Source organism: Clarias gariepinus, chromosome 8 (genome assembly GCF_024256425.1).
Source record: "Clarias gariepinus isolate MV-2021 ecotype Netherlands chromosome 8, CGAR_prim_01v2, whole genome shotgun sequence".
Taxonomy (NCBI): Eukaryota; Metazoa; Chordata; class Actinopteri; order Siluriformes; family Clariidae; genus Clarias; species Clarias gariepinus.
In genome coordinates, this window is record NC_071107.1 from 10,015,950 (window position 1) to 10,042,076 (window position 26,127).

General features: G+C 38.8%; 2 protein-coding genes across 4 annotated transcripts; one reads left to right on the forward strand and one right to left on the reverse strand.

Annotated features, from left to right (window-relative positions):
- Window positions 1-1,070: 1,070 nt before the first annotated feature.
- si:ch211-117n7.7 (Monoacylglycerol lipase ABHD12-like) lies at window positions 1,071-21,050 on the reverse strand. 3 transcript variants are annotated; one of them, XM_053502212.1, is made up of 14 exons: window positions 20,950-21,050; window positions 11,873-11,962; window positions 8,338-8,459; window positions 7,978-8,077; window positions 7,768-7,887; window positions 5,772-5,802; window positions 5,643-5,688; window positions 4,521-4,650; window positions 4,125-4,162; window positions 3,176-3,258; window positions 2,935-3,020; window positions 2,732-2,810; window positions 2,527-2,651; window positions 1,071-2,101 (listed from the first exon to the last, which is right to left on the reverse strand). In XM_053502212.1, exons 2-14 carry the CDS (start codon window positions 11,959-11,961, stop codon window positions 2,074-2,076), a joined length of 1,077 nt encoding a protein of 358 aa, XP_053358187.1. In that variant the 5' UTR covers window position 11,962; window positions 20,950-21,050; the 3' UTR covers window positions 1,071-2,073. The 3 variants fall into 3 exon arrangements, with proteins under 3 accessions (XP_053358187.1, XP_053358188.1, XP_053358186.1); XM_053502213.1 differs by lacking the exon at window positions 20,950-21,050 and adding an exon at window positions 14,145-14,245; XM_053502211.1 differs by lacking the exon at window positions 20,950-21,050 and having other exon boundaries at window positions 1,072-2,101; window positions 11,873-12,054.
- polr1b (RNA polymerase I subunit B) lies at window positions 13,847-25,849 on the forward strand. Its single transcript, XM_053502210.1, has 15 exons — window positions 13,847-14,061; window positions 16,689-16,856; window positions 16,958-17,104; window positions 17,667-17,799; window positions 18,321-18,457; window positions 18,732-18,955; window positions 19,056-19,227; window positions 20,740-20,908; window positions 20,998-21,279; window positions 22,072-22,205; window positions 22,591-22,761; window positions 23,082-23,238; window positions 24,047-24,243; window positions 24,371-24,621; window positions 24,791-25,849. Exons 1-15 carry the CDS (start codon window positions 13,885-13,887, stop codon window positions 25,671-25,673), a joined length of 3,402 nt encoding a protein of 1,133 aa, XP_053358185.1. The 5' UTR covers window positions 13,847-13,884; the 3' UTR covers window positions 25,674-25,849.
- Window positions 25,850-26,127: the final 278 nt, after the last annotated feature.

Here is a 26,127-nt window from a genome sequence, read left to right on the forward strand (position 1 = left end):
CCTAGACAGGGTGCCAATTAAAAACAGTGCGCGCACACACACACACACACACACCGGGCAATTTGGGAGCACTAATTAACCTAATCCGCATGTCTTTGGACTGTGGAAGGAAACCGGACCACCTGGAGGAAACCCACCAAGCTCAGGGAAAACATGCAAACTCCACACACACAGACCTGAGGTGGGAATTAAACCCTCCATCCTGGAGGTGTAGGGCAAAAACTTACCACTACCACTACGTGATGGACTTTAGCAAATCTAAAAGGCCTCATGCATCTTATCCCCCCCGCCTATGATTATTATTTTTGTTCCTAACCTTATGAGACTCACTGTCTTCATATCAGGACATGAAATTTTCTCTCAAATACCTTGTCTATATATATGTCATTGCACAAGCCTCATGTGGATGGTTAGGCATAATGCCTCAGTTAACAAGTGCATCACATCCCAGGTACTAGTTGCAGTGTCAGTCCCAAGCCTGGATAAAATGGGAGGGTTGCATCAAGAAGGTGTAAAACAGCGTAAAAACTGTGCAAAGTTGTTGGGTGGATTAGATGGTCTGATGTGGCGACCCCTCGACAGGAGCAGCCGAAACACTAACAGCAACTGAGAAGAAATTGCGATGTACACACCAGTAGTTGTGTGTCTATTACGATTCCATCCATCCTATTAGGAACCTCTGTAGTCCAACTAGGGACCATGGAGGCAAATGGTGACTATTGTATTTATTTCCATTTTCACAAATGTGGTAGGATCTCCTAATCAACAGTCACACGCTCATTCACACACTACCGGTGATTTGGAAACACTAGTGGTCTAATACTATTGTAAGACCAATTTATGCAGTAGGAATGTATTTTTATAGGGGTGTATCAAAAGTTCCAGCTCTGTACTATAATTATATGCATATAATTTATTTAATGAGCTTGTTAACATAGAATCTAATAAACATTGTCAAACTGGCAATAATTTGCTGAACACATAATGCAAGCCTAAAACATGAAAAAATCTGAGGCTCATATGAATATTTATCTTCAATACAAATATCTGTACAGTTCTGTCAACCACACTACTATTAACAAAGAACAGAAGACACAGTCATGCACTTTAATATTTATTCTTTGCGCACATCATCATTGTAATTTTTTAGTTAATCTTTAAGTTTATTAATAAATGTTTTTTAGCCTTTATAAACCCTTTGTGTCACACACACATCATCATTATAAAAATAAAGTTTTGATATTTAAGAGTATTCAAGTATACTCATTTAAACATAATTACATCTGATTGCTTTAATTTAAATGCACTGATTTCACAGATGTATTACAGTACTGCAGTCTCAGATGTATAACAGTTATATACTGTATAATATATGTATATACAGTATAGTATAGGTCAGTGGTTAAGGCATTGGACTACAGTTTGGAAGGTCCCAGGTTGAAATCCCTGACTACCAAGTCACCACTGTTGGGCCCTTGAGCAAGGCCCTTAACCCTCAACTGCTCAGATGTATAACGAGATAAAAAAAAAAAAGTAAGTCGCTCTGGATGAGGGTGTCTGCCAAATGCCTAAATGTAAAGAGAAAAGTTTATAAGATACCTAGAAGGATTGGCAGGGTCAGGGGTAGCTTAATGATTAAAACATTGGACTACAGGTCGGAAGGTCTTTTAAGGCCCTTAACCCTGAACTGCTCAGATGTATAATCACATAAAATGTAAGTCATTCTGGATAAGGGCATCTGCCAAATGCCTACATGTAAATACTGTATATGTACAGTATAATATGCATTATATATTTGCAGTGCATGGTATGCATAATGTATGTGGGTTATCTTCAGGATTCATAAATTATGCTTGTGAGTATAAGGGAGAGAAAGAGTGACTGAGAGCAAAAGAGAGCGACCAGAGAGAAAAAAAAAAACAGAGAGAGAATATCAAAATGACTTGTAAATTAAGTGAACTTCAAGCACTTACATTACACAGGGACAATGGGATTTTTAAAGTTAACACATGAAAGTAAAACATATACATGAAGACAAACTTCAAACAAAGTCCCAACTTTGAAGCCTTCAGATTACTCTGCAACTATCTCCACAAACTCCCTATAAACAAAATATATGCATTAATTATCATTGTACCACATCACTCCGGAATCAGATTGACCAAAAGAAATGGATTCATCTTACAGTATATAATAAAGCAAGTCACAGGTTTAAATGAATGCAGTGGATTAAATTACTGCATTAGATTAGTGAAAGAAGAAGAAAGTAAAGAGGCTGAAAAGAAAAAGAATTTTCTAACTGAACTTGTTTTAAGGACAGCAGTAAATAGAATTATGAAAAATATTAAGTGTAGTTTATTAATGATAATGATGGTGATAATAATAATTATAATAATAATAATACTGTTGGAAAACAGGTGTTTTGTGGAAAAAGTATAAAAGTAATTAACTTCCTAGTCTTAATTAATAATTTAATTAGTGCATTATAACAAAATAAATACACAAAATAAAAGTAAATGTGTTTACCTTAAAGATTTTGGCAAGGCAGGATCCCTGTAAAGTCCATTATGAAGATATCCCTTGGATCCATCAAATGCCACCAGTCTGACTTTTTCCTCTGACTTCTGCACACTTTTAGCTATACCGTAAAGCTAATCAAGGAAATATGGGACTTATTACTCTCTAGACTCATAGACCCATAATTAACATATTGTAGATATTTGTGTTGTACCTCCTCAGCCATCCGGAAGGGAGCCAGGTGATCATCTTTAGAATGAAGAATCATAAGAGGCATCCTCATTTTATTCACGCTAGAGCAAAAATAATATATCCTCTTTCAGCTTAGTAATGATTCTGGTATACAGTTTGAAGTCTGCTCCATTTTGGTTATCTTTTCTTTTTGTTTCATATGTTTAAATATGACTATACACTTACTTTTCAGCAGTGATTAATTCAAATTTATTTGCTTTAATGGAGTCTAAGTTAAAGTAGTACTGGATGTATGGAAATCTCCAGTAATACTGAGGAAGAAAAGAAGCAATGGACATGCTGTTTAATAAGATATATCCAGAAGCATAAACATTTCATAAAATGCATTTTTGAATTATTTCAGGACGCTTTATATTCCATACATTTTCAAATCACAGCGACATCAAAGACCCAGAACTTTACCTACCCAGATGAAAGGATGGGGGAAGTCTTCTGGCATATTCATTTTTGTAAAAGCACTTTCAAGTATCACAGCATCAGGTGGCTTTCCTGAAAAAAGCAATCATGTGATACATTTTAGACTATTGTATAATAAGAGAATAATGCCCAGAAGTAATATTATTAAACTATAACATTACTTTTAATATACCATGCCTTGCAAAAGTATTCATACCCCTTGAACTTTTCCACATTTTTGTCACGTTACAACCACAAATGTAAATGTATTTTATTGGGATTTTATGTGATAGACCAAAACAAAGTGCAACATCATTGTGAAGTGGAAGGAAAATGATTAATGGTTTTCAAAATGTTTTACAAATGAATATCTGAAAAGTGTGGCGTGCATTTGTCTTCAGCCCCCCTAAGTCAATGCTTTGTAGAATCACGTTTCACTGCAATTATAGCTGCAAGTCTTTGGGGGTATGTCTCTATCAGCTTTACACAGGTTTGAAATATTTGCCTGTTCTTCTGTGCAAAATAGCTCAAGCCCAGTCAGATTGGAATGAGATCGTCTGTGAACAGCAATTTTCAAGTCTTGCACAGATTCTCAATTGGATTTCAGTCTGGACTTTGACTGGGCCATTTTAACACGTAAATATGCATTGATCGAAACCATTTCATTGTAGCCCTGACTGTATTTCAGCAACGAGAGACATACAGTATAATTTGCAATATATAATTTAAAATATATGCATATATGTTTATCTTTTTTTTATATACAGTATGTATGTTTCTTTGTTTTTTATTAGCTTTAGTTAATTTCATTAGGTTACCTTGTGGCCATAAGTACTGCCTACCTTGGATTGGTAACTACATAAAAAACAAACTTTAAGGATAAACGCTGGAACTGAGATTGTTAGGAACTGATATTTTTTTACTCCTAGATTTGCCAAGATTAGTGTAACAATTCTTACCCAGCTCTTGTAGTTTCACTGCAGTGATGCCCGACACTCTGTAAATACAAACATGTGGCTCTAAATAAAATACATTATTTTGCTTTAACATAGAGTATTACTTTCCTCCAGACAGTTTGGTTTTCTTCAACAGTCCAATGACATGCAGGGATAATTAGTGAATAGTGAATGTGAGTGTGTCTATATAGTATGTCTTTAGCCTGGTTAAAGAAGGAGAGTTAAATGGAAGGGGGACAGATACCTCCCTTTGTAAAAAGCAAAAGATGAAGGAAGATAAAGAGCTATTAACACCAACAAGAATAATACCCATAGATAAGTAATATAATAATAATAAGTATATGAAAAAATGTGATTTTTAAAAAAAGCATGTGATTTGTCAAAGGTGGTATCACTCACAGTGTGCCAAGGGAGTGACCCCAAATGATGACCAGACTGTCCTTGCTGCGTGCCCGTACCCAGTTGTATAGATAGATTGCATCGGTGGTCAGGCCAGGCATGGTTGGCTCTCCAGTCGAATCCCCAAATCCTAGTGGAATTTTACAAATAAAAAAACAAAACCTAAACAACAAACACTGAAGACCAGAATTAAGATGTACATAGTTTTGATTTGCCTCAGTGTACATACAAACTGTATACACATCAGTGTAGGCACAGTGCATCCAAAAAGTATTCGCAGCGCTTTACTTTTTTTACATTTTGTTATATTATAGCCTTATTTCAAGATGGATTAAATTCATTATATTCCTCAGAATTCTACAAACTAAACCTCATAATAACAATGTAAAAGACGTTTGTTGGAAAGCTTAGTAAAAACTAAAAAAATGACAGTCCCACAGTTAACAGTGCATGTCAGAGCACAAACCAAGCCATTAAGTCCAATTAATTGTTTGTATACCTCCAAGACAGGATTGTATTGAGGCACAGATCTGGGGAAGGGTACAGAAACATTTCTGCAGCATAGAAGGTCCAGATAACCAGGACTCTTCCTAGAGCTGGCCAAACTGAACAATCAGGGTAAAATGGGGAAAAAGTGAAGTGCTGTGAATACTTTCTGGATGCACTGTATATTATACTTTGGAAAAAAGAGAATTGTATTTTAACTTAAGATTTAAATATTAAAACCATGCTGAAACATTTCAAGTCATTTTTGTAACAGGCCACAAAATGAAAAATGTAAATGTGAGCAGTAGGGGTAGCAGGGATATTTTTTGCAATTAAATTTCTTGCGCCAAAAGAACGGAAATATCCAGTTAAATAAGCTTAAAAAAGAAACGGTACTGCACCTGTCTAGATACAGATAGGTTTTATTTAAAATGTGCATAATGTGCAAATACAAAACTACCCTTTTCAGCTATATGAAATGGCCTAACAATGGCTTGTCTTCTTTTACTGTACATTCATGATTGTGTAAAAAAGGACTATGTTAAATATGCAATTTAAATTTTACATTGTGTTTCTTTTATACCATATTGATACATACAGTAAGATAGGAGCAATGAGATGCTAACTGTAACCCACCTCTGTAATCCATAACCACAGCATGATAGCCAAGAGCACTCAACACCTGCAACAATATGAGACATTACGTTGAGTCAGTCATTGTCCTCTGGGTTTAATTTTTAATGTGGAGATAAGGTAAATACCTACTTTGGCAACACCTATACGATGTGGAGCTGCTCTGTTTATATAAAAGTACAGACAAATTTGTGCAGTCAACAATACAAAACATGCAACATTAAAAAAACATTTAAAATTAACAGGTAACACTACACAAACTGGATGCATTAGAATACAAACATCATGTTGGTTTATTTTATATATATACAGTGGTGTGAAAAACTATTTGCTCCCTTCCTGATTTCTTATTCTTTTGCATGTTTGTCACACTTAAATGTTTCTGCTCATCAAAAACCATTAACTATTAGTCATGTAAACATAATTGAACACAAAATGCAGTTTTTAAATGAAGGTTTACATTATTAAGGGAGAAAAAAAACTCCAAATCTGCATGGCCCTGTGTAAAAAAGTGATTGCCCCCCTTGTTAAAAAATAACTTAACTGTGGTTTATTACACCTGAGTTCAATTTCTGTAGTCACCCCCAGGCCTGATTACTTCCACATCTGTTTCAATCAAGAAATCACCTAAATAGGAGCTACCTGACACAGGGAAGTAGACCAAAAGCACCTCAAAAGCTAGACATCATGCCAAGATCCAAAGAAATTCAGGAACAAATGAGAACAAAAGTAATTGAGTCTGGTAAAGGTTATAAAGCCATTTCTAAAGCTTTGGGACTCCAGCGAACCACAGTGAGAGCCATTATCCACAAATGGCAAAAACATGGAACAGTGGTGAACCTTCCCAGGAGTGGCCGGCCGACCAAAATTACCCCGAGAGCGCAGAGACAACTCATCCGAGAGGCCACAAAAGACCCCAGGACAACATCTAAAGAACTGCAGGCCTCACTTGCCTTAATTAAGGTCAGTGTTCACGACTCCATCATAAGAAAGAGACTGGGCAAAAACCACTTTTAAGCAAAAAGAACATTATGGCTCGTCTCAATTTTGCTAAAAAACATCTCAATGATTGCCAAGACTTTTGGGAAAATACCTTGTGGACCGACGAGACAAAAGTTGAACTTTTTGGAAGGTGCGTGTCCCGTTACATCTGGCGTAAAAAAGTATCACAGCATTTCAGAAAAAGAACATCATACCAACAGTAAAATATGGTGGTGGTAATGTGATGGTGTGGGGTTGTTTTGCTGCTTCAGGACCTGGAAGGCTTGCTGTGATAGATGGAACCATGAATTCTACTGTCTACCAAAAAATCCTGAAGGAGAATGTCCGGCCATCTGTTCAAGCTGAAGCGATCTTGGGTGCTGCAGCAGGACAATGCCCCAAAACACACCAGCAAATCCACCTCTGAATGGCTGAAGAAAAACAAAATGAAGACTTTGGAGTGGCCTAGTCAAAGTCCTGACCTGAATCCTATTGAGATGTTGTGGCATGACCTTAAAAAGGCGGTTCATGCTAGAAAACCCTCAAATAAAGCTGAATTACAACAATTCTGCAAAGATGAGTGGGCCAAAATTCCTCCAGAGCGCTGTAAAAGACTCGTTGCAAGTTATCGCAAACGCTTGATTGCAGTTATTGCTGCTAAGGGTGGACCAACCAGTTATTAGGTTCAGGGGGCAATTACTTTTTCACACAGGGTCATGTAGGTTTGGATTTTTTTTCTCCCTAAATAATAAAAACCATCATTTAAAAACTGCATTTTGTGTTTACTTGTGTTATCTTTGACTAATAGTTAAATGTGTTTGATGATCAGAAACATTTTGTGTGACAAACATGCAAAAGGAAGGGGGCAAATAGTTTTTCACACCACTGTATATATATATATATATATATATATATATATATATTTTTTTTTTTTTTTTTTTCATGTTTGTTTCTTGCCCCTAACTGCACTAAAACACTCACTGGTCAGTAGGCAAAAAAAGAAAAACACTTAATGTGCCTTTTATGATTTTTTTTTTTTTTTTGGAGTACAAGTAAAGTACTTGGAGTACAAGTAAAGTATGCATTTGTTAAGCTTTATGCGGATATTATTTCTTAGACAAATTTTCAAGTTCCCATATGTTCCCACCTGTTACCCGCATTGCCGTGGAGGTAGATGAAAACAGGGGAACCATCTCCCAAAGACTGCTCATACCATTCCAAACTTTTACCTTGAGCCTCCTTCCACTTTTGCGCAGGAACTGTGTGCCTAATGAGGTATCAGTGCCAGTGAGAACAAATAGCAGGTATGCAAAACTCTTTTGCATGTTCACAAAAATACTGTATATTTCATAAGTACCATACTCCCAGTGTCACTCCCGCTTCTGAGGTCAGGTACATATTAATGGTGTGATTGAGGCCCAGATCAGAAGGATGTCTCAGGTCAACAAAGTAAGTTACTGAAGATAGATAAACAATGGATTTAATAGACTGGACAACTGATTTAATAATAATAATAATAATAATAATAATATATTTATGGAGGCACAATCCAGAAAAAACATTATTTAATTAAGGGGCATAGATAAAGATAGATAAACAATGGATTTAATATACTGGACAACTGATTTAATAATAATAATAATAATAATAATAATAATATATTTATGGAGGCACAATCCAGAAAAAACTATATTTAATTAAGGGGCAACATACGTACCAGCATGTGTGTAAACCATGTACTGTAAAACACTGGGAAAGAGTCGCAGAACAAACGGTGAGGCCACATACAGAGTGCAGAGGAAAATCAGTCCCCTTTTCACCCACACCCAACATGATGACCTGTAAAGGACAAAAGAAATAAACAGAGAAGCACATGGGAATAACCCTAGGTTTAAATAAAACACTCTGGGTGATACATTAGTAGAGACAACTTTCATATACAGTACTCTGCAAAAGTCTTGAGCAACCCCTCCTTTCTTCATTATTATTATTATTCTTTCTCCTGAAGACAGGGTCGCGGGGGGCTTGAAGCATATCCCAGGAGACCTTAGGGCACGAGACAGGGCACACCCTGGACAGGATCCCAATCCATTGCAGGGCACACACATACACACACCTACACACTTATTCACACTCTATGGGCAATTTGGGAACGCCAATTAGCCTAATCAGCATGTCTTTGGACTGTGGGAGGAAACCGGATTACCCAGAGGAAACCCACCAAGCACGGGGAGAACATGCAAACTCCATGCACACATAAATGAGAATCGAACCCGGATCCCTGGAGGTGCAAGGCGACAGTGCTAACTACTAAGCCACTTTGCCACCCAAATAAAATAAAATTAAATTAAGTTTTGTCGATCAAATTAAAGAAATAGGAACATATGTTTTACTGTGACAATTTTAATGTTTTACTAAGTGCCTAAAGATACAAAGTTGGTTGCTTAACAATCTCAGCAGCAGCCTCATTTCTCCTCTTCTCTGTTCCAATCACTCAGCATTCAGCATCACCAGTACACTAATCACCGGCTAGATGTCAGTTAGTTAGTATGTCATAAGTCAGTATTTAAACGATTGTGTTTCAGGTCATCACATTTACATTTATGGCATTTGGCAGATGATTTACACAAGTGCTTTAAACTTTTCAGCAGTAAACACATCCTGATACTGGTTCAGCAGGTCAAAGTCTAAGAATGCCATCAGTCTAAAACCTTTTATTTTATAAAAAAAATTTTTTAAGTTAAGTATTTCAAGAAGGTGCTGTTTGAAGACTCAACTTAGTTCAACCAACTTAGTCTCAGGACAGAGAATGATTTTAATGCATGGCTTCTTTAAGAGATGGAAATACCAGTGCAAGAGGGTGTGCTGGTGAGTTTTTGAACTTGTAGGCATCATTAGTGTTTTTAATCTAAGTAGGAGTGGTGGCTCAGGTGGGTAAGGTTTTAGGGTGTTGATATGGGAATCTGAGGAGGCAGGTTCGAGCCCTGCTGTCAGTGGTTACCACATGCCATACTACCTAGCCACTAAAAAACAGTGCCGGCCCTAAGCCTGCTTAAAATGGGAAGAGAACAGAAAATGACAAAAGGTTGTATGTTCTTTTATCATTCTTGCTGTTAGTAAATTCCTATATTTTTAGTGTAGCATTACAACATTTGTACTGTATGATTGATGGAGAAAAACACTTCTGTAAATCACTTTGAATTAAGATTGCCATATACTGTGAACAGCATAATTACACAAAGGACTTATTTACAGTATGTCTAGCTAGAAGACCTATGCATCAGGCATTTTCTCCTGGAAGCCAAGGGAGGGCAGGATTCCCCAGTTTTTTTTTCTGACTCTATCATTCATTTTTAATAAAAATAAGAAACCTTGTTTAACAGGTTTTTACTGGTACACTCCAAAATATGCTGGGGTGTTTCTGTAAACACATTCTTGGCTTGTTTATGCTCCGTTAAAATTCTGGGTTATTTTGGATACTTTAAACACCCTGTTGTGTTGCTCATGCTGGGTCAAATGAGATGTAGTAAGTCATTCACAAATGAACACCTGGTTGGGTTATTTTGTCCCAACAACAGGTTTATTCTTTATCCAAATTGTTTCTCAAACAGTAGCCTGCATAATGTTCGAAAGATTACTGCTATTGTGTCAAAAAGTGTAGTTTTAAGAGTTGTTTAGGCGAGAAAGCATGTGTGTACAGCTTAAAACCTCCATCAATTATTAAGAATAGGGTCTATTCAAAAGAATTGTCCCAACGTTTTTGCAAAGATTGCTCCAGGCAATCCCCAGGCGTTAAGCTATACTATATTTCAAATTGTCACTTAGGATTATATGGTTCTTTGTGAGATTTTTACATTATGTGAAGTTGTGTACATTTTGGGGCTTTTTGAAAGCAAAATGGTTCTATCTACTAAATCAAATGGAATGTGTCAACCCACCAAGAGTGTCAATAATACCCATTGGTCGGGTCAAATACATTAACCCCGCATTTTAACATTTATCCCAGGTAGAGTGTAAATTTTACTCACTGTGTTAAATGGCAAAACCTGGCACTTTGGTCACACCAATCCAGCGCATGTTCTGTCCAATAGTGACCCAGCGGCTGGGTTAAGGTTGAGTTGTTTGTTAACCCAGAGTTAGTTTTAGAGTGTAATAAAGTTCTATTTACACTGAGTATTTCGCAGGGAGGCAACAGAGTGGCTTACATTACAGTATTTGGGAGACACCCTCATCCAGAGTAACTTAGAGTTTTATCTCTTTACATCTGAAGGTTAAGGACTTTGATCAAGGGCCCAACTTGACGGTGGTGGGGTTTGAACCTGGGACCTCCAGGGTGGGTGTGGGTTCGATTCCCACCTTTGGTCTGTGTGCATGAAGTTTGCATGTTTTCCCAATGCTTGGTGTCCAAAAACATGCAGATTATGGTGTTTATGGTGTTCAAAAGCGTGTGAGCCGGGGTATATGTGCCCTGCAATGGATTGGCTCCCTGTCGAGTGTGTACCTTGCACCCAAGTCTCCTGGGATATGCTTCGATATCAGACACTGTTCAATATCAACATTAGCAAACATTAGAATGTGCAGTTATGGAGGGTAGAGATTTGACATTTTTACTGAAAACAAATTGTAAAAAATAAAATAAAATAAACTACCAATAGAGTAGTTTACTATATTGGTTACACACAGAATATAAGAAATATGAAATTAATCTGCTTGTCAAGTTCATATAAGGGGGTTTATAAATCATGTTCATTCATCAAGCTTACCGAATATTTCGAAACGAATGTAAATGACATGGCTACTAATTAAGTTTGTAATACAATGCATATTTTGTTATTTATTATTGAACCCTTGCAAGGTTGCACATTAAGTGTCTGGATATGCATTTGGGAGAGGATTTAAATGAAATGTTGAGAATTGTGTGTTTGTGTATAATGCACTTGTGTGTAAAGCTCACACTGGGTGCAATAGAAGCTCATCTAGTTACTTTATATGCCATTGGCTGTTAAAGGGGCGACGTTTGATGTACAACACACACACACACGCACAATGATTTAAAAAAGACATAGAGGTCATCTCACTTGATTTCATCAAAAACTTTTGGCACCCCACACCATTGCTTGTGCATGTTATTATTATTTATCAATTATGATGCCACTGCACATAGATTAGTTATATTATATGGCTTTGAGTGTGTGTGTGTGTGTGTGTGTGTGTGTGTTATAGAGGGAAAGTCTTTGACATTTGTCACTGACCTGGCTTGCACCCGAACATTTTCCCTTTTCGTTGAATTCTCATTAGTCCGTTTGGATGATGGAGCAGTTTCATCAACTCTTCTTCTCATCCTGAAACAGTGAAGAAAACCTTCAGTAGGTCAAGAAAGTAACAGAGTAGTGTTTCCTCTACTGTTTCCTCTACTGGACAGCAAATCTACAAGATCTGTGGCTATAAATCCGCCCTTTTTGGGACTTTGTACAATTGGCTCCATCTGAAACCGCCCACTGCTGCAGATAACGTAAAGGCAATGTTGTCTCTGCACTTCTGAAACTTTGGTCCACTTATACACCCCTGTCTTTTGTAAAAATTTACATGTGCATATTTCCAGGTTCTTTTAACATGCATCTGCGAAGATTGTCCAGCAGCATTAACTCACTGACCTCGCAGATGAGTTAGGGGCCATCTGTAAATGATTACTGTACAGAAATACGATTCAGCTCATAGGACATGACATACATGATGTATATATAACCAGTAACCAGTAACAGTATGATCAGTAACAGTTTAAGCCATGATTCCACAGGAAAAAAATTAATTAGCACGAATTCACACACACATACTCACAAAATATACAGTATATATACCTCAGTATTGCCACAGGCTGATTGCCTCTATGCCATGCCACAACTAATGCAGAAATTTGTTCTAAAAGAACACCAATCAGGGATTGGGTGCATAAATTTACATAATTTTCCAGAATTTCTGTATTGTAAATCCTATTTTTGATTGAGCTTATGAAAATATTCTTATAGTTTTGTCATACTGGATTATGCGGTTTGACTACGCGAGGACAGATGCGCGGAAAGATGGAAACCTAATCACAGCGTCAAAACTCATGGGGAATCATGATAACCGTACTTACGATGCGAAATGGTGTGTAAAAAAATTATAAATGACAACTTGTTCCAAATCCTCAGTTCATCTCTCAAAAGTAAATAGTTGTCAGTGAACATGTCAGTGCCATTAGAACATGTCAGTGCCATCATTTTTACAAATGCTTAGCCATGTCATTAAAATGTCTGCGTATTTTCTGATCCTGTATTAGTATTTTCTGTATAGAACTGATTTCAACAGTACAAAGTTGCATATTACTGTATGTGGGAGATTAATTAGAACAGACTGGACAGGATTGCAATTAAAACATTTTATATTCAGATCAAGCCCCGATTTCGAACACACTTTTATTGTTACACTGTAGTATGTATTAGACAATTTGGCGTTTACTTATGCATTTACTCTGGTACATGTATTACTGCATTTTTCTCATAGCCTGTTCTCGATTGTATATGTGATGTTTGTGATTACTCTTTGCTTCATATACACCAATCAGCCACAGCACTAACACCACCTCAATGGAAATCATCAGGAATATTCCTGTGACTGAGGTGCATTGTTAGTGCATGTGTGTGTCTCATATCTAAATCATGTTTACCATCTAATACATGCTTATCATCAATAACAATACCAGTATAAATAATAAACTATTTGGAAGGCTATTCCATAACTTTAGGGCTTTGTAAGGAAAAAGCTCTGCCTCCTGCTGTAGTTTTCATAATACGAGGTACTGACAAGCAGCCTGCATCCTTTGATCGAAGTAGGCGTGGTGGCTCGTAAGACAGGTTTTACATCATCTCATAATTATGACATAATTATAATTAGTTATCATTCTGAGATAATAAGTCATCGTTCTGAGATAATACGTCATCATTATAAGCTAATACGTCATCGTTCTGAGATAAACAGATAATTTCCTCTTTTTTTGTGAATGCAGTGCGTTTCTGTACGCTATAACTACAATATCTCTGTAAAAGTATGATTTCTAGTACTTTTTGTTCGACGTATGTCGATTTATTTTATGTTTTTTTTTGCAAAAAAATAAATATGTATATTCGGACTTTTAATTTGGTTGCGAGCGGATGTTGTATTTGGGATTTCCGGGTTTCCGGGTTTCCGAAGTCCCCCCTAACACATGTGAGCAGGGCGTGCGAGAATGGATTACTCTTGGAAGTGGAGTGGTTTGCCCACCGCTCCGAGTCTAAAACACCTCACGGAGGCAGGGTTCGGGCTCCCTAAAGAGAAACAACACGGAGCCGTACAGGATCTGGTGAAAGCGCACATCGAGTCGTTCGATCAGGCGGTTACTGATGGACTGTGTCGAGTGGTTCAGGTCAGTGCTCTAACAGCGCCGCGGCTCACGTGGTCTTCGGCACTACTAGTAACAGTATACTGTTGTAAGATTGTACTGCCTACCTCCTGCATCAAATTTGAAATGCTGGCCTCCCAGGAACTCCTTTAATGCCCCAAACATGTAGAAAGGCCTCGGCATGTGGTAAAAACTCCTGTAAGATGACGGTGGTGTTTCTGTCACTATAAGGTCGTGCATAATCCTGTAAAAAAAAAAAAAACCCCCCCCCCCCCCCCCCCAAATATATAACACATGATATAACAGATATATTAAATAGTTTTACCATTCAGTAGCATTTCAGTTGATAAGATGGAAATCATATCACAATCATGTTGAGTTCTGGATGCTGATTGGTCAGAAAGTGTTGGGTAAAGCACCTCTAACTGTAGTGATCTCACTCTCTCGTAGTCAATACTGCATTATCCTGTATACAGGGTCACGGAGGCCTGGAACATATACCAGGAGACTTTGGTCACGAGGTGGGGTACACCCTGGATGGGGAGCCAGTCCATCGCAGAGACACACACACGCGCATGCATGCTTATTCACACACTATGGTAGCTCCAATCAGCCTAATCTGCATGTCTTTGGACTGTGGGAGGAAACCGGAGAACCCGGAGTAAACCCACCAAGCACGGGGAGAACATTCAAACTCCAGGCACACAGCACCGTGCCACAGTAGTGATCTAAATTAAATAATTAGTTCTAATAAGTGGTTATTTCTGTAGAAAGCTTTTGTACAGAGTATATATAGCGCAAGCTCCAAATAAGCACTTTTTAAAATGTTTGCAGTGGTGAAGAAATTATACATTTAACATACAGTGAAACCTCGATTTGCTAGTAACGCGTTTTGCGAGTGTTCCGCAAGAAGAGCAAAGATTTTTAATACATTTTGACTTGGAAAACAAACAAGTCTTGGTTTACGAGTACCGAGTATCACGTATCATGCATGCGCTTCTTGTTTTGATAAAACAGTGTTTCCATTGTGTGTGTGTAAAAAGAAAGTAGGAAGGGTAACTGTGTAAGACGAGAATGGGGAGAGGGGAAGGAGCTTCTTACTTTAGCCTCTGTCACACACGCACAGCGCCTGCGTGCACAAACGGAAACACTTATCTGATGGGATTTATTTTTCCTTTTTTTTTTTTTAAGGTAAAGTGCAGGTTAATTTGTTTTATATTGTGTTTATTATTTTTATGTATTTATTTATTTATTTTTTTAAATTCCCATTATTTCTAATGGGAAACTTCAATTTGGTTTATGAGTGTTTTGGAATACAAGGCTGCTTCTGGAACGAATCATGCTCGTAATCTAAGGTTCGACTATATGTATATTTACAACTATGGAAGGACTCTCCAGTGCCGGCACTTCTGTACCAAGGGAGGTAAAATTTCCACAAACATTACATTTTCCACTGTGGAAAATTCTTCAGGACTGCGCTTCTTGTTTTGATGCCGAGTGTCATGTGATCACAACTGAGCCAACGTTTTTTCTCTCTCTCGCGCTGTGGAATTGTGGGTAATCGTCTCCCCTGCTGGCTCTTAGTGCTCGGCTCTAATCAACATCCGTGCACGTGTGTACTGTTTACTATAACAATGTGACCACATGTGTGTGCATAAACATATTTTATTTGGTGTCGGTATGCGTGTGTGTACAGTGCGTGTGATAAATAAAGCAAAAGCAAGTCTCATTAGAGAGGTTAAAAATAAATTTTCTCTCTCTGCTCAAGGCTTAGCCTGCTCCTTGTGTCTTTGTGCACGCGTCATTAGACACCATGCCACAGACACTTTTTTTTCCTCTGCTCTACACATAAACATTGCTCTGTCGCAATTCTTTTCAAAGGTAAAGTGCAGGTTCATTTGTTTTATTTTTACTTTACAGCAGTGATTCCGTTAGTGTGTCGCTCAATCGAGTGTCAGAGAGATTTCTTGTTTGTTTTTCAGATAAAACAGTGTTTCCATTGTGTGTGTGTAAAAAGAAAGTAGGAAGGGTAACTGTGTAAGACGAGAATGGGGAGAGGGGGAGGAGCTTCTTACTTTAGCCTCTGTCACACACGCACAGCGCCTGCGTGCACAAACGGAAACACTTATCTGATGGGATTTATTTTTCCTTTTTTTTTTAAGGTAAAGTGCAGGTTAATTTGTTTTATATTGTGTTTATTATTTTTATGTATTTATTTATTTATTTTTTTAAATTCCCATTATTTCTAATGGGAAACTTCAATTTGGTTTATGAGTGTTTTGGAATACAAGGCTGCTTCTGGAACGACTTATGCTCGTAATCTAAGGTTCGACTATATGTATATTTACAACTATGGAAGGACTCTCCAGTGCCGGCACTTCTGTACCAAGGGAGGTAAAATTTCCACAAACATTACATTTTCCACTGTGGAAAATTCTTCAGGACTGAGGATTTCATGTGTTGTACTTTCTCTGTAACTTAAAGTAAGTGGGCAGAAAGTGTCTGTTTAGGGAATGTTTTATATAAAAGCTGCTATAATATTGGTATGTAATGCTATTATGCCACCTCATTGTTGCTTGTTTTCCTAAAATGCATGCCCTAATGTGTTCTGTTCATTTCATTCTTTGTATTATCCATTTGTCTATTCTCAGGCTGTTCCTCCTTTGGAGTTCATGTTCAAGGGGGACAAAATCAGCCTGTCATTTGTGGAAGCTGCTATCCACAATCCCACCGTGGCCAAAGGAGGAATCTGCAAGGATCTCCGTGTGTTTCCTGCTGAGTGTAGAGGAAGGAGGTGCACATATAGAGGAAAGCTAGTGGTAGGGTCAGCGTTTAACAATAAACCCAAATGTTTCAGAATGCTTATGTTGCATTGTGTCGCTCACCTGAGCTCTCCTTTATGTTTTGTGTTTGTGTGCAGGCGGATGTCAGTTGGTCTGTCAATGGGATCCCTAAAGGAATTATTAAGCAGTCATTGGGACAGGTGCCCATCATGGTGAAGTCCAAATTGTGTAATCTACATGGCCTCTCACCTAAAGAGCTAATCGAGCATCATGAAGAAGCAGAGGTAAAATTTTTATTTGGGAAATCTGCACACATTATAAGCACGGGTAGTCCCCGACTTACGAACAAACGAGTTATGAATGGACTGTGGTTCTACTGTAGGGAGGTGGGAGAAATAAGTCGGCCCCATCGTTTCAATGAACCAGTCCAGGAGCACGATGATAGAAAATGGCTGTCCTGTAAAGCTGACCTGATGGCGAATAATCGCCATATTTTCGGGAAAATCCTCAACGAAACAGAGTTTACAGTCCAATACAGTGGAAAATAGTTCTGAGCTTTTCATTGTGAGCTTCATTTCCTTAGGCTTAATTACGGTTTTTGGCCAAATGATAGCAGTGTTTGGAAAGGGGACAATTGGATTGGTATGCTTTACATTGTATATTAATTTCAAAGGCGTATAAGGCTCACTTTGTCAGACTTGAGTACAAATCGGACTAACGAACGTGCTCCGGAACAGAACACGTTCGTAAGTCGGGGACTATCTGTAGTGTAATTCTTAGAGAAAACTATATTTCTAATGTGCATGCATGATGCTTCATTTATCTTTCTCTACTTCTGATCTGTAGGAAATGGGAGGCTACTTCGTAGTGAACGGCATCGAGAAGGTGATCCGCATGCTTATCATGCCAAGGAGGAACTACCCCATCGCCTTGTCGAGACCAAAATTTAAAAGTAGAGGTCAAGGCTACACTCAGTATGGTAAGTATTAATCTTGTACCAGTGAAGATCAGGCTGCAAATTTACATACTAATTGCACAACTGTGATTTACACCATTTGGTGTGGTTTCACAGATGCTCCAGATTAATGGAGTCATTTAGAGTATATGAAATTGATGTAAAAAAACATTTTATTGAAATTATATATATATATATATATATATATATATATATATATATATATATTCTTTAATAACCAATTATTTGCCTTTCCATATAACTCTGACTGACCTCTTTCATATCTCTGAGCAGCTTTTTGGGTCTTCAAAGTTGTATTTGCCCTTCCAATGTCGCTATTAAAAATACAACTCTCTTCTGAAGCTGTTTTGAAATTTCATATTGATGTTGTATACAGTGACATTTTAACGTATATCATTAAAAAAAAAAATTAGTGTAAAACAGAAGTACTTTTTCCATGGGTGATGGAGACGTTTTAAGCGGCTGCACTGTACTGACCTCATAGATAGTGATGCCGTAAGTAATTCTTTGCTTTGTGTTTCCAGCTATTTCAATGCACTGTGTGAGAGACGAACATACCTCCATAAACATGAACCTTCACTACCTGGACAACGGAACGGTCATGCTCAACTTCATTTATAACAAAGAGCTGTTTTTCCTTCCTCTGGGTTTTGCCCTTAAGGTAATGCTGATATTTTTACTGCTTAAGTAACACAGGCTACATGTTCACACTACCAGGTTGTTACAACACAGATCTAAATTTTGGTAATTTGCAGTCATGTACAATATGTGCAAAACATAGAAATAAAGTGGGACTCTTTTTAAGACTTTTGCACAGTGCTTATATAAAATAAACCAATCCTATTATGAGAGTGTCTTAATGGTTCTGAGATTGGATTTCTCCCTTTATCTTTGCATACATTTGTGGTTCAGTACATTTTATTAATTGCTCACAGGCCCTAGTGGACTTCTCAGACTACCAGATCTATCAGGAGTTGATAAAGGGCAGAGAGGAGAACTCCTTCTTTAAGAGCTGTGTGTCAGAGATGCTGCGCTTGGTGATGGAGGAGGGCTGCACTACCAGAGCGAAGGTGCTCGACTATCTGGGAGAACGCTTTCGGGTCAAGCTCATGTTGCCAGAGTGGTACACGCATGAGCAGTGTGCTAAATTTCTCCTGGAGTAAGTCCTTATTAATACCCTTTAACCTAAATTGTTACAGGGTACTCATTGATTCCTGGCTATACCTTTAGAAATAATCTTTTTTTTTTTCATTCCACAGCGAGTGTCTGTGCATTCACCTTAAGTCTGACACTGAGAAGTTCTACATGCTTTGTCTGATGACACGAAAGCTGTTCGCCTTTGCTAAGCAGGAGTGTATGGAGGAGAATCCAGACAGTCTGATGTGTCAGGAGGTCCTCACTCCTGGACAGCTTTATCTCATGTTCCTGAAGGTGAGCTTGCTGCTCAGCTGGGGTGTTTAGCACGTGTTATGGTGTGATTCTTGTGTTATTACATTTATCATGTGAAATTAATACTCAAGTAGTTTATGAAAAACCTGCTAAGGTATTTAAACCTTTAAGCCATTTATTAATTAATAAGGAGATGCACAGATCTGGAACTAAGCTGTCTATAGCGATCAGCCATAACATCAACACAATCCACAGGTGAACTGAACAACAAGGTAATACAAAATGGTGATAGGATCGTGGGCACCCAAGGCTCACCTTTGTCCACTTTGACCAAAAACCAGACCAGCAGTCACCAGAAAACCCTGTGCACCACAACCCACTTCTCACGGGGCCCTGCAGGCACAAAGCCAAAAGGCGCCCATCTGGCCTCCAATCCCAATCTGATTGAACTTCCATGGAATGTGGCAGACAAATGAGTTTGATCAACGGAGGCCCCAACTTGCTACCCACAGCACCCAAATTATTTGTTGCCAATGTTCTGGCGCCAGACACCACAGCACACCCCCCAGAGCTAATGGGGAACTACACCCTGAGGGGCCAGAGCTGCCCTCCTGGCACAAGGGAAACCCAAAACCTAGGTGGTTTTAAAGCTATGGCTGATTAGAAATTTTACAAAGGCAAAAAAATCTTTTTTTTATTTGCAGATCTCAGTGTTTAGGTTTATTGTTCTCAATGTACAGCATATTGTCAACCAGATGTGCTCGCTACTTCGTTCATATGGAATTTAATTGCATACTCCTAGGCATGTATTAAAAGATCTACAGCACCATCTGTTGAATTTTGAGATAAATTATTTTTTTTATTAAAAAAAAAAATGATATAAGGGTGTTTTCCATTTAAAATTCAAGTAATTATATTTTCTCTTTCTGTGGGCCGATTGCAAATAATCAAAGCCTATATGTTACTTTAAACTCAACCAAATACAAATATGAAAACGTCATTAAAATTCGTTCAGGGGCAAAAAAAACCCATCTTGTTGTGTTCTATTACTCCTCTTATGTCATCCCAAATTATTTTGTCGCAAATGTCTTCAATGTAAAGATATGTAAAGCCTGTTTTAGTCCTTTCAAGTCCTTGAAGCAGCTTTACTTTATAAAGCATGACTACAGATGTTTATGCTTTTCAAAATGCCAGGACTTATTGTAGTTTATGTAGTAAATATAAATATGCATTTTTCTTCAGGCATTTTACTGCTACTGATGTTTTACTGCAGTGAACTGGATTCAGGACTCAGGCATGTCCTTAAGCTAGGCAGCTCATCCTGGTATATATATATTAGATGAACCTCTTGAGATCCAGATGTGATTTTCTGTGACATTTCTCCCTGCATTGTCTATTGTCTATATGTATCGTCGTACGATCCTTAACAGGACCCACCATCTTTTTTGTTCTTCCTTGATAGGATGTTGCTAAAGTTAGGATGTCTATCAATTATGTTCTAAGATTTCACCTATTATAACTAGTACACCCTTGTTGTAATGTATATTTTCGTAGGAGAAAATGGCTGGCTGGCTGGTGTCTGTGAAACTGTCCTTAGATAAGAGAAGCCACAGAGTAGGGGGATTGACCTCGGATAACCTGGCTAAAATTTTCAACAATGGCACTGACGTCACCAAAGCCTTCGAGTACATGCTGGCTACAGGAAACCTTGTCTCCAAATCAGGTATTGTTGTGTAATACTCATATATCAAAGCTTGTACTTACTTTTGTATTTGTTAAGATGCTGACTTGACACATCTTTTTGTCCCTCAGGTCTGGGTATGCTGCAGGCCAGTGGTCTGTGCGTGGTAGCTGACAAGCTCAACTTCATTCGCTATTTGTCCCACTTCCGGTGCGTGCACAGAGGAGCGGCTTTTGCCAAGATGAGGACCACAGCAGTGAGAAAGCTGTTACCCGAGTCCTGGGGCTTCTTGTGTCCTGTGCACACTCCCGATGGAGCGCCGTGCGGCCTGATGAATCACCTCACAGCCCACTGTGAGATTGTGGCTCCTGTTTACCCCACTACGACACTCCCTGCCCTGCTCTGCTCACTAGGTAATCCACAGTGAAGATATTTGCAAAAAAATAATTTGTGTGGACGTAAGATGAGTTATAGAACACATCACAATGGTTTTCGGAATTTTTGTCTGTTTGTTTGTGCACGAATCACGTAAAAACTACTGAGCGGATTTTAATGGGGTTTTCCCCAGGTGTATTTGGCCGAGCTTGAGGTAACATATGGGCTTTGTTTCATCGCAGTCTGCACACGGGAAGAGAAGATATGTTACTTTGAAATTTAAATGGATAACAACCTTATAAAAATAAAACATTTATATTTAAAAAATTATTAGTTCATCTCAAAATTCAACAGATGGCGCTGTACATTTTTTAATACACGCTTATGAGTGTGCAATTGAAATGTACATAAAAAACACAATCTCACACCTTCATTCAGCGCACTTCGCGGTAACACGTAAAATTTTTTTTGTTCATTCCAAAGTTCGACAGATGTACATCATTTTATCAACACTTAACATCTTTTAAAACACGCTTATAATTGTGCGATTAAATTCCACGCGAACGAAGTCGCAGGCACATCTAGGATTCAAATATTATTTAACTAAAGCGGTGGTGTAGTGGTTAGCACTTTCGCCTTGCACCTCCAGGGTCCGGGTTCGATTCCTGGTCAGGTTCGATTCCCGTCTCTGTGTGCATGGAGTTTGCATGTTCTCCCCATGCTTGGTGCGTTTCCTCCAGGTACTCTGTGTTCCTGACACAAGGCAAAAACATGTACAGTAGGTTAGGCTAATTGGTGTTCCAAAATTAAACTGCTTCTCTCTTTGGCAGGTGTTACTCCAGTGGATGGAACTCCCAGTCAGCCGTACTCCTCCTGCTACCCGGTCATACTGGACGGGAACATGGTTGGGTGGGTGGAGAAAGATCTAGCGCCCTCTCTGGTCGAATCTCTTCGCAAGTTCAAAGTTAGTAATGGTTTTAAAAATAAAAATAAAAGTTTATGGTTATATCTTTCAATCATTGCCATCATACAATCACCTTAACTAAATGATCATTATTATTATTATTATTATTATATAAATTGTTTTGTTGTTTGGACCTATTATTTATGGAAACTGGTTGAGATCATGTACAGTATACATATTTATAGGATTACCATTTATTAATTAATTTCTTGGTGCTTCTGTGGATGTTTGTTCTGACACATTAAGAAATTAAGCTGAAGGTCTAAGTCAGTCACTGTAATATTCAGTTCACTTTAATATTGTGGTTATTTTAAATGGAAATTTGTTCACGATTTTTTGCTGTGATTTTATTATCCAACGCAGCGTTTTCCGTCTCCTCTTACAGGTGCTGAAAGAGAAAAAGATTCCTCCCTGGACAGAAATCGTGCTAGTTCCTCAAACGGGTAAAGCAAGCTTGTACCCGAGCCTGTATCTGTTCACCACACCATGCCGCATGGTGCGACCCGTCCGCAACCTCGCCCTGGGCAAAGAGGAGCTCATCGGCACCTTTGAACAGGTCCGACACCATTCGGTCATATTGATATGATTTATAACTAATCATCAGTTTTATGTAGTGATAAGCTATACTGCTACTATATGGGGGAGAACATGCACACAGAGGAAGGAATTCGAACCCGGATCCTGGAGGTGCGAGACGAAGATGCCGCCCAGCAGAATTAGAGCTCTCACTTGTCAGAGCTTCTGTTATATATATATATCAATGCCATCTGATAAATCCGAACTGAGAATTTAATGGTGCTGTGGTATAACTAATATGAATTTTACAACATGGAATGGAAGCATGAGTCAAGTCAGGGTTCATACTTTGTGTTTCAGCTTTACCTTAACGTGGGGATATTTGAGGATGAGATCGAGCATGGTGTCACCACCCATCAGGAGCTCTTTCCCCACAGCATGCTCAGTGTCGTGGCCAGCTTTATCCCTTTCTCAGACCATAACCAGAGTCCTAGGAACATGTATCAGTGCCAGATGGGTAAGCTTTCACACCCAGAGATGAATTTCCTTTTTTTTTTTTTTTTTTATAAATATCTGTTTCTGTTATTATGACAAGGAAAAACACGTCTAAATAGAGAACTGTGCAAAAGTCTTGAGCCATCCCACATTTTATTATATTTTGCATCCAGAGAGCCAGACTTTCTTATGTTTTAATGTACGCTTGAGGAATATTTCTCCATGCTTCCTGAAGGACCCATTTGGTGTCTCTTTTTCAGTCCAGTCTCAGAATCTGAGCAGTTTCAAAGTAATGTTTATAAGCCACATAGTGACCTATGAATCATTTAAGCATAAACTTAACCTCCAACTTAAGGCATGAACCAGTTGCAGATGATGAGAGATGGTTATACTGGTGATGCTGAGTGGTTGGAACAGATGAGAGGGGAAATGAGGTTGCTGCTGAGGTTGTTACATAAATCTTGAGGCACTTTGAAACCTGTTAGAGTAAAAAGATGTGTTCCTATTACTATTACTATTATTAATCTACATCATTTAATTTAATTTATTTTAATATGGAGAAATGAGTGATCCCCCGTCCAGGGTGTACCCCACCTCGTGGCCTAGGTCTCCCGGGATAGGCTCCAGGTCCTTCGCAAACCCAGAATACAGGATAAAGCGGTATAGATGATCAGAGACGATGATGAAATGAGTGGTGGCTCAAGATTTTTTTTTTTTATAGTAGTGTTTATGGTGTACTGTAGCGTTCCAACCAAAATGTTTATATTGGTTAATATTTGGTGTCTAAAAATCTTATAATTTTAGACATTTTCCTCTCACCTTGCACACAGGTAAACAGACCATGGGTTTCCCTCTGCACTCTTATCAGGATCGCTCAGATAACAAGCTTTACCGCCTACAGACCCCTCAGAGCCCTCTGGTCCGTCCACTCATGTACGACCACTACAACATAGACAATTACCCCATTGGCACAAACGCTATCGTGGCCGTGATCTCCTATACAGGCTACGACATGGAAGATGCAATGGTCAGTATTGATGATAATTTCCCAGCGTTTTTTGTAGTCGGAGGCATATGAACTAGGTTAACATTTTAAACGTTATATATGTCACCGTTATGTGAAATGCTTCATTCCATTCTCTTCTCTTGTGCAGATTGTGAACAAGTCATCATGGGAGCGTGGTTTTGCCCATGGCTCTGTCTATAAGACTGAGATAGTGGACCTCTCGGAGAAGGTCAAAGGTGAAGACGGTGTGGTGTTTGGAATTAAACCGGGTGACCCTAAAGCAGCTGGCAGGCTGGATGCAGACGGATTCCCCCCCATAGGAACCAGGCTGAATTATGGCGACCCTTTTTACAGCTACATCAACCTCAATACAGGCCAGAGCCATGTTATCTTTTACAAGTATGTCATCACAAATTTAAATCGTTTTACATCGTCAGTCATCATGCAATCATTCTGTCTCATTGAAAAGTTTTGAGAAATTTAAGACGCAAGAACAGTTGCACTAAAATGTACAGTTCATAAAAAAAAGATGTAACCCCTGCTGTTATTTATGCCTTTTTTCTTTTAGGAGTCAGGAGAGTTGTGTGGTGGACAACATCAAAGCATGCAGCAACGATGTGGGTACGGGCCGCTTCAAGCGCGTGTGCATTACTATGCGGGTCCCACGCAACCCTACCATCGGAGACAAGTTCGCCAGCAGGCATGGTCAAAAGGGTATCCTGAGTCGCCTTTGGCCGGCTGAGGACATGCCTTTCAGTGAGAGTGGCATGACCCCTGACATCCTGTTCAACCCACACGGCTTTCCGTCGCGTATGACCATCGGCATGCTGATCGAGAGCATGGCGGGGAAATCGGCAGCGATGCACGGCCTATGCCACGACGCAACGCCGTTCACCTTCTCCGAGCACAACTCGGCCCTCGATCACTTCGGTACTTTGCTGAAGGCGGCAGGTTACAACTATTACGGCACAGAGCGCCTTTACTCGGGCCTGAGCGGACAGGAGCTGGAGGCTGACATCTTCGTAGGTGTGGTTTATTACCAGCGCCTGCGCCACATGGTCTCTGACAAGTTCCAGGTAAGGACGACTGGAGCGAGGGACAAAGTGACCAATCAGCCAATTGGAGGTAGGAACGTGCAAGGTGGTATCCGCTTCGGAGAGATGGAGCGTGACGCCCTGCTGGCTCATGGATCATCCTTTCTGCTGCATGATCGGCTGTTTAACTGCTCTGATCGGTCCGTGGCTCAGGTGTGTATGCGGTGTGGCAGTTTGCTGTCTCCACTGCTGGAGAAGCCGCCCCCACACTGGTCGGCCACACGTCATCGGAACACTGTCTGCTCGCTGTGCAAGAAGAGTGACGCCATCGACACGGTGGCCGTCCCCTACGTGTTCCGGTACTTCGTGGCTGAACTGGCAGCAATGAACATTAAAATTAAACTAGACGTGAAGTAGATTAACTGTCTGTATTTAAACATGCGGAAAGAGAATTTATGCTCACTGAACATATTTTCAGACTGTTGCTCATGTAAAGACAATGTATTTGTCAATGTTGGTATAAATACTATTTTTATGAGACAATGTTAATGTTTTTTTTCTTTTGCTATTTGAAATGAAGATTCAGAACTCTATATTTCTAGAGTGTCTATAAGATGATTAATTTTTCTTTTTGTACAAAAAAACATGCAAATATAAAATAGGATTTTCTACCATCAGGCTATTAGTTGTATCTGGCAGCGGAGTTACGGGAAGATTGGTTTCTTCAGATTACTAATAAAAAAAAAAAAACCTGCAACACTTTGCTGGTTACTTTAAAACCTGTTAAATAAGAGGTCAAAAAATATAAATTTGTGATACTTAAATTATCACAAATTGCAATAAACGCAATAAACAATATGCAACAATGTAA

Bases quoted from the DNA above. Each gene is read 5' to 3' on its own strand.
- polr1b (XM_053502210.1), top strand. From the start codon at position 13,885: ATGGATTACTCTTGGAAGTGGAGTGGTTTGCCCACCGCTCCGAGTCTA. The intron at 19,228-20,739 runs GTGAGCTTGCTG...ATATTTTCGTAG, and splicing joins TTTATCTCATGTTCCTGAAG to GAGAAAATGGCTGGCTGGCT. The intron at 23,239-24,046 runs GTAAGCTTTCAC...CCTTGCACACAG, and splicing joins CATGTATCAGTGCCAGATGG to GTAAACAGACCATGGGTTTC.
- si:ch211-117n7.7 (XM_053502212.1), bottom strand. From the start codon at position 11,961: ATGAGAAGAAGAGTTGATGAAACTGCTCCATCATCCAAACGGACTAAT. The intron at 5,803-7,767 runs GTGGGAACATAT...TTATATAAACAG, and splicing joins CACGGCAATGCGGGTAACAG to AGCAGCTCCACATCGTATAG. The intron at 4,651-5,642 runs GTGGGTTACAGT...AAATTCCACTAG, and splicing joins TGTGGTTATGGATTACAGAG to GATTTGGGGATTCGACTGGA.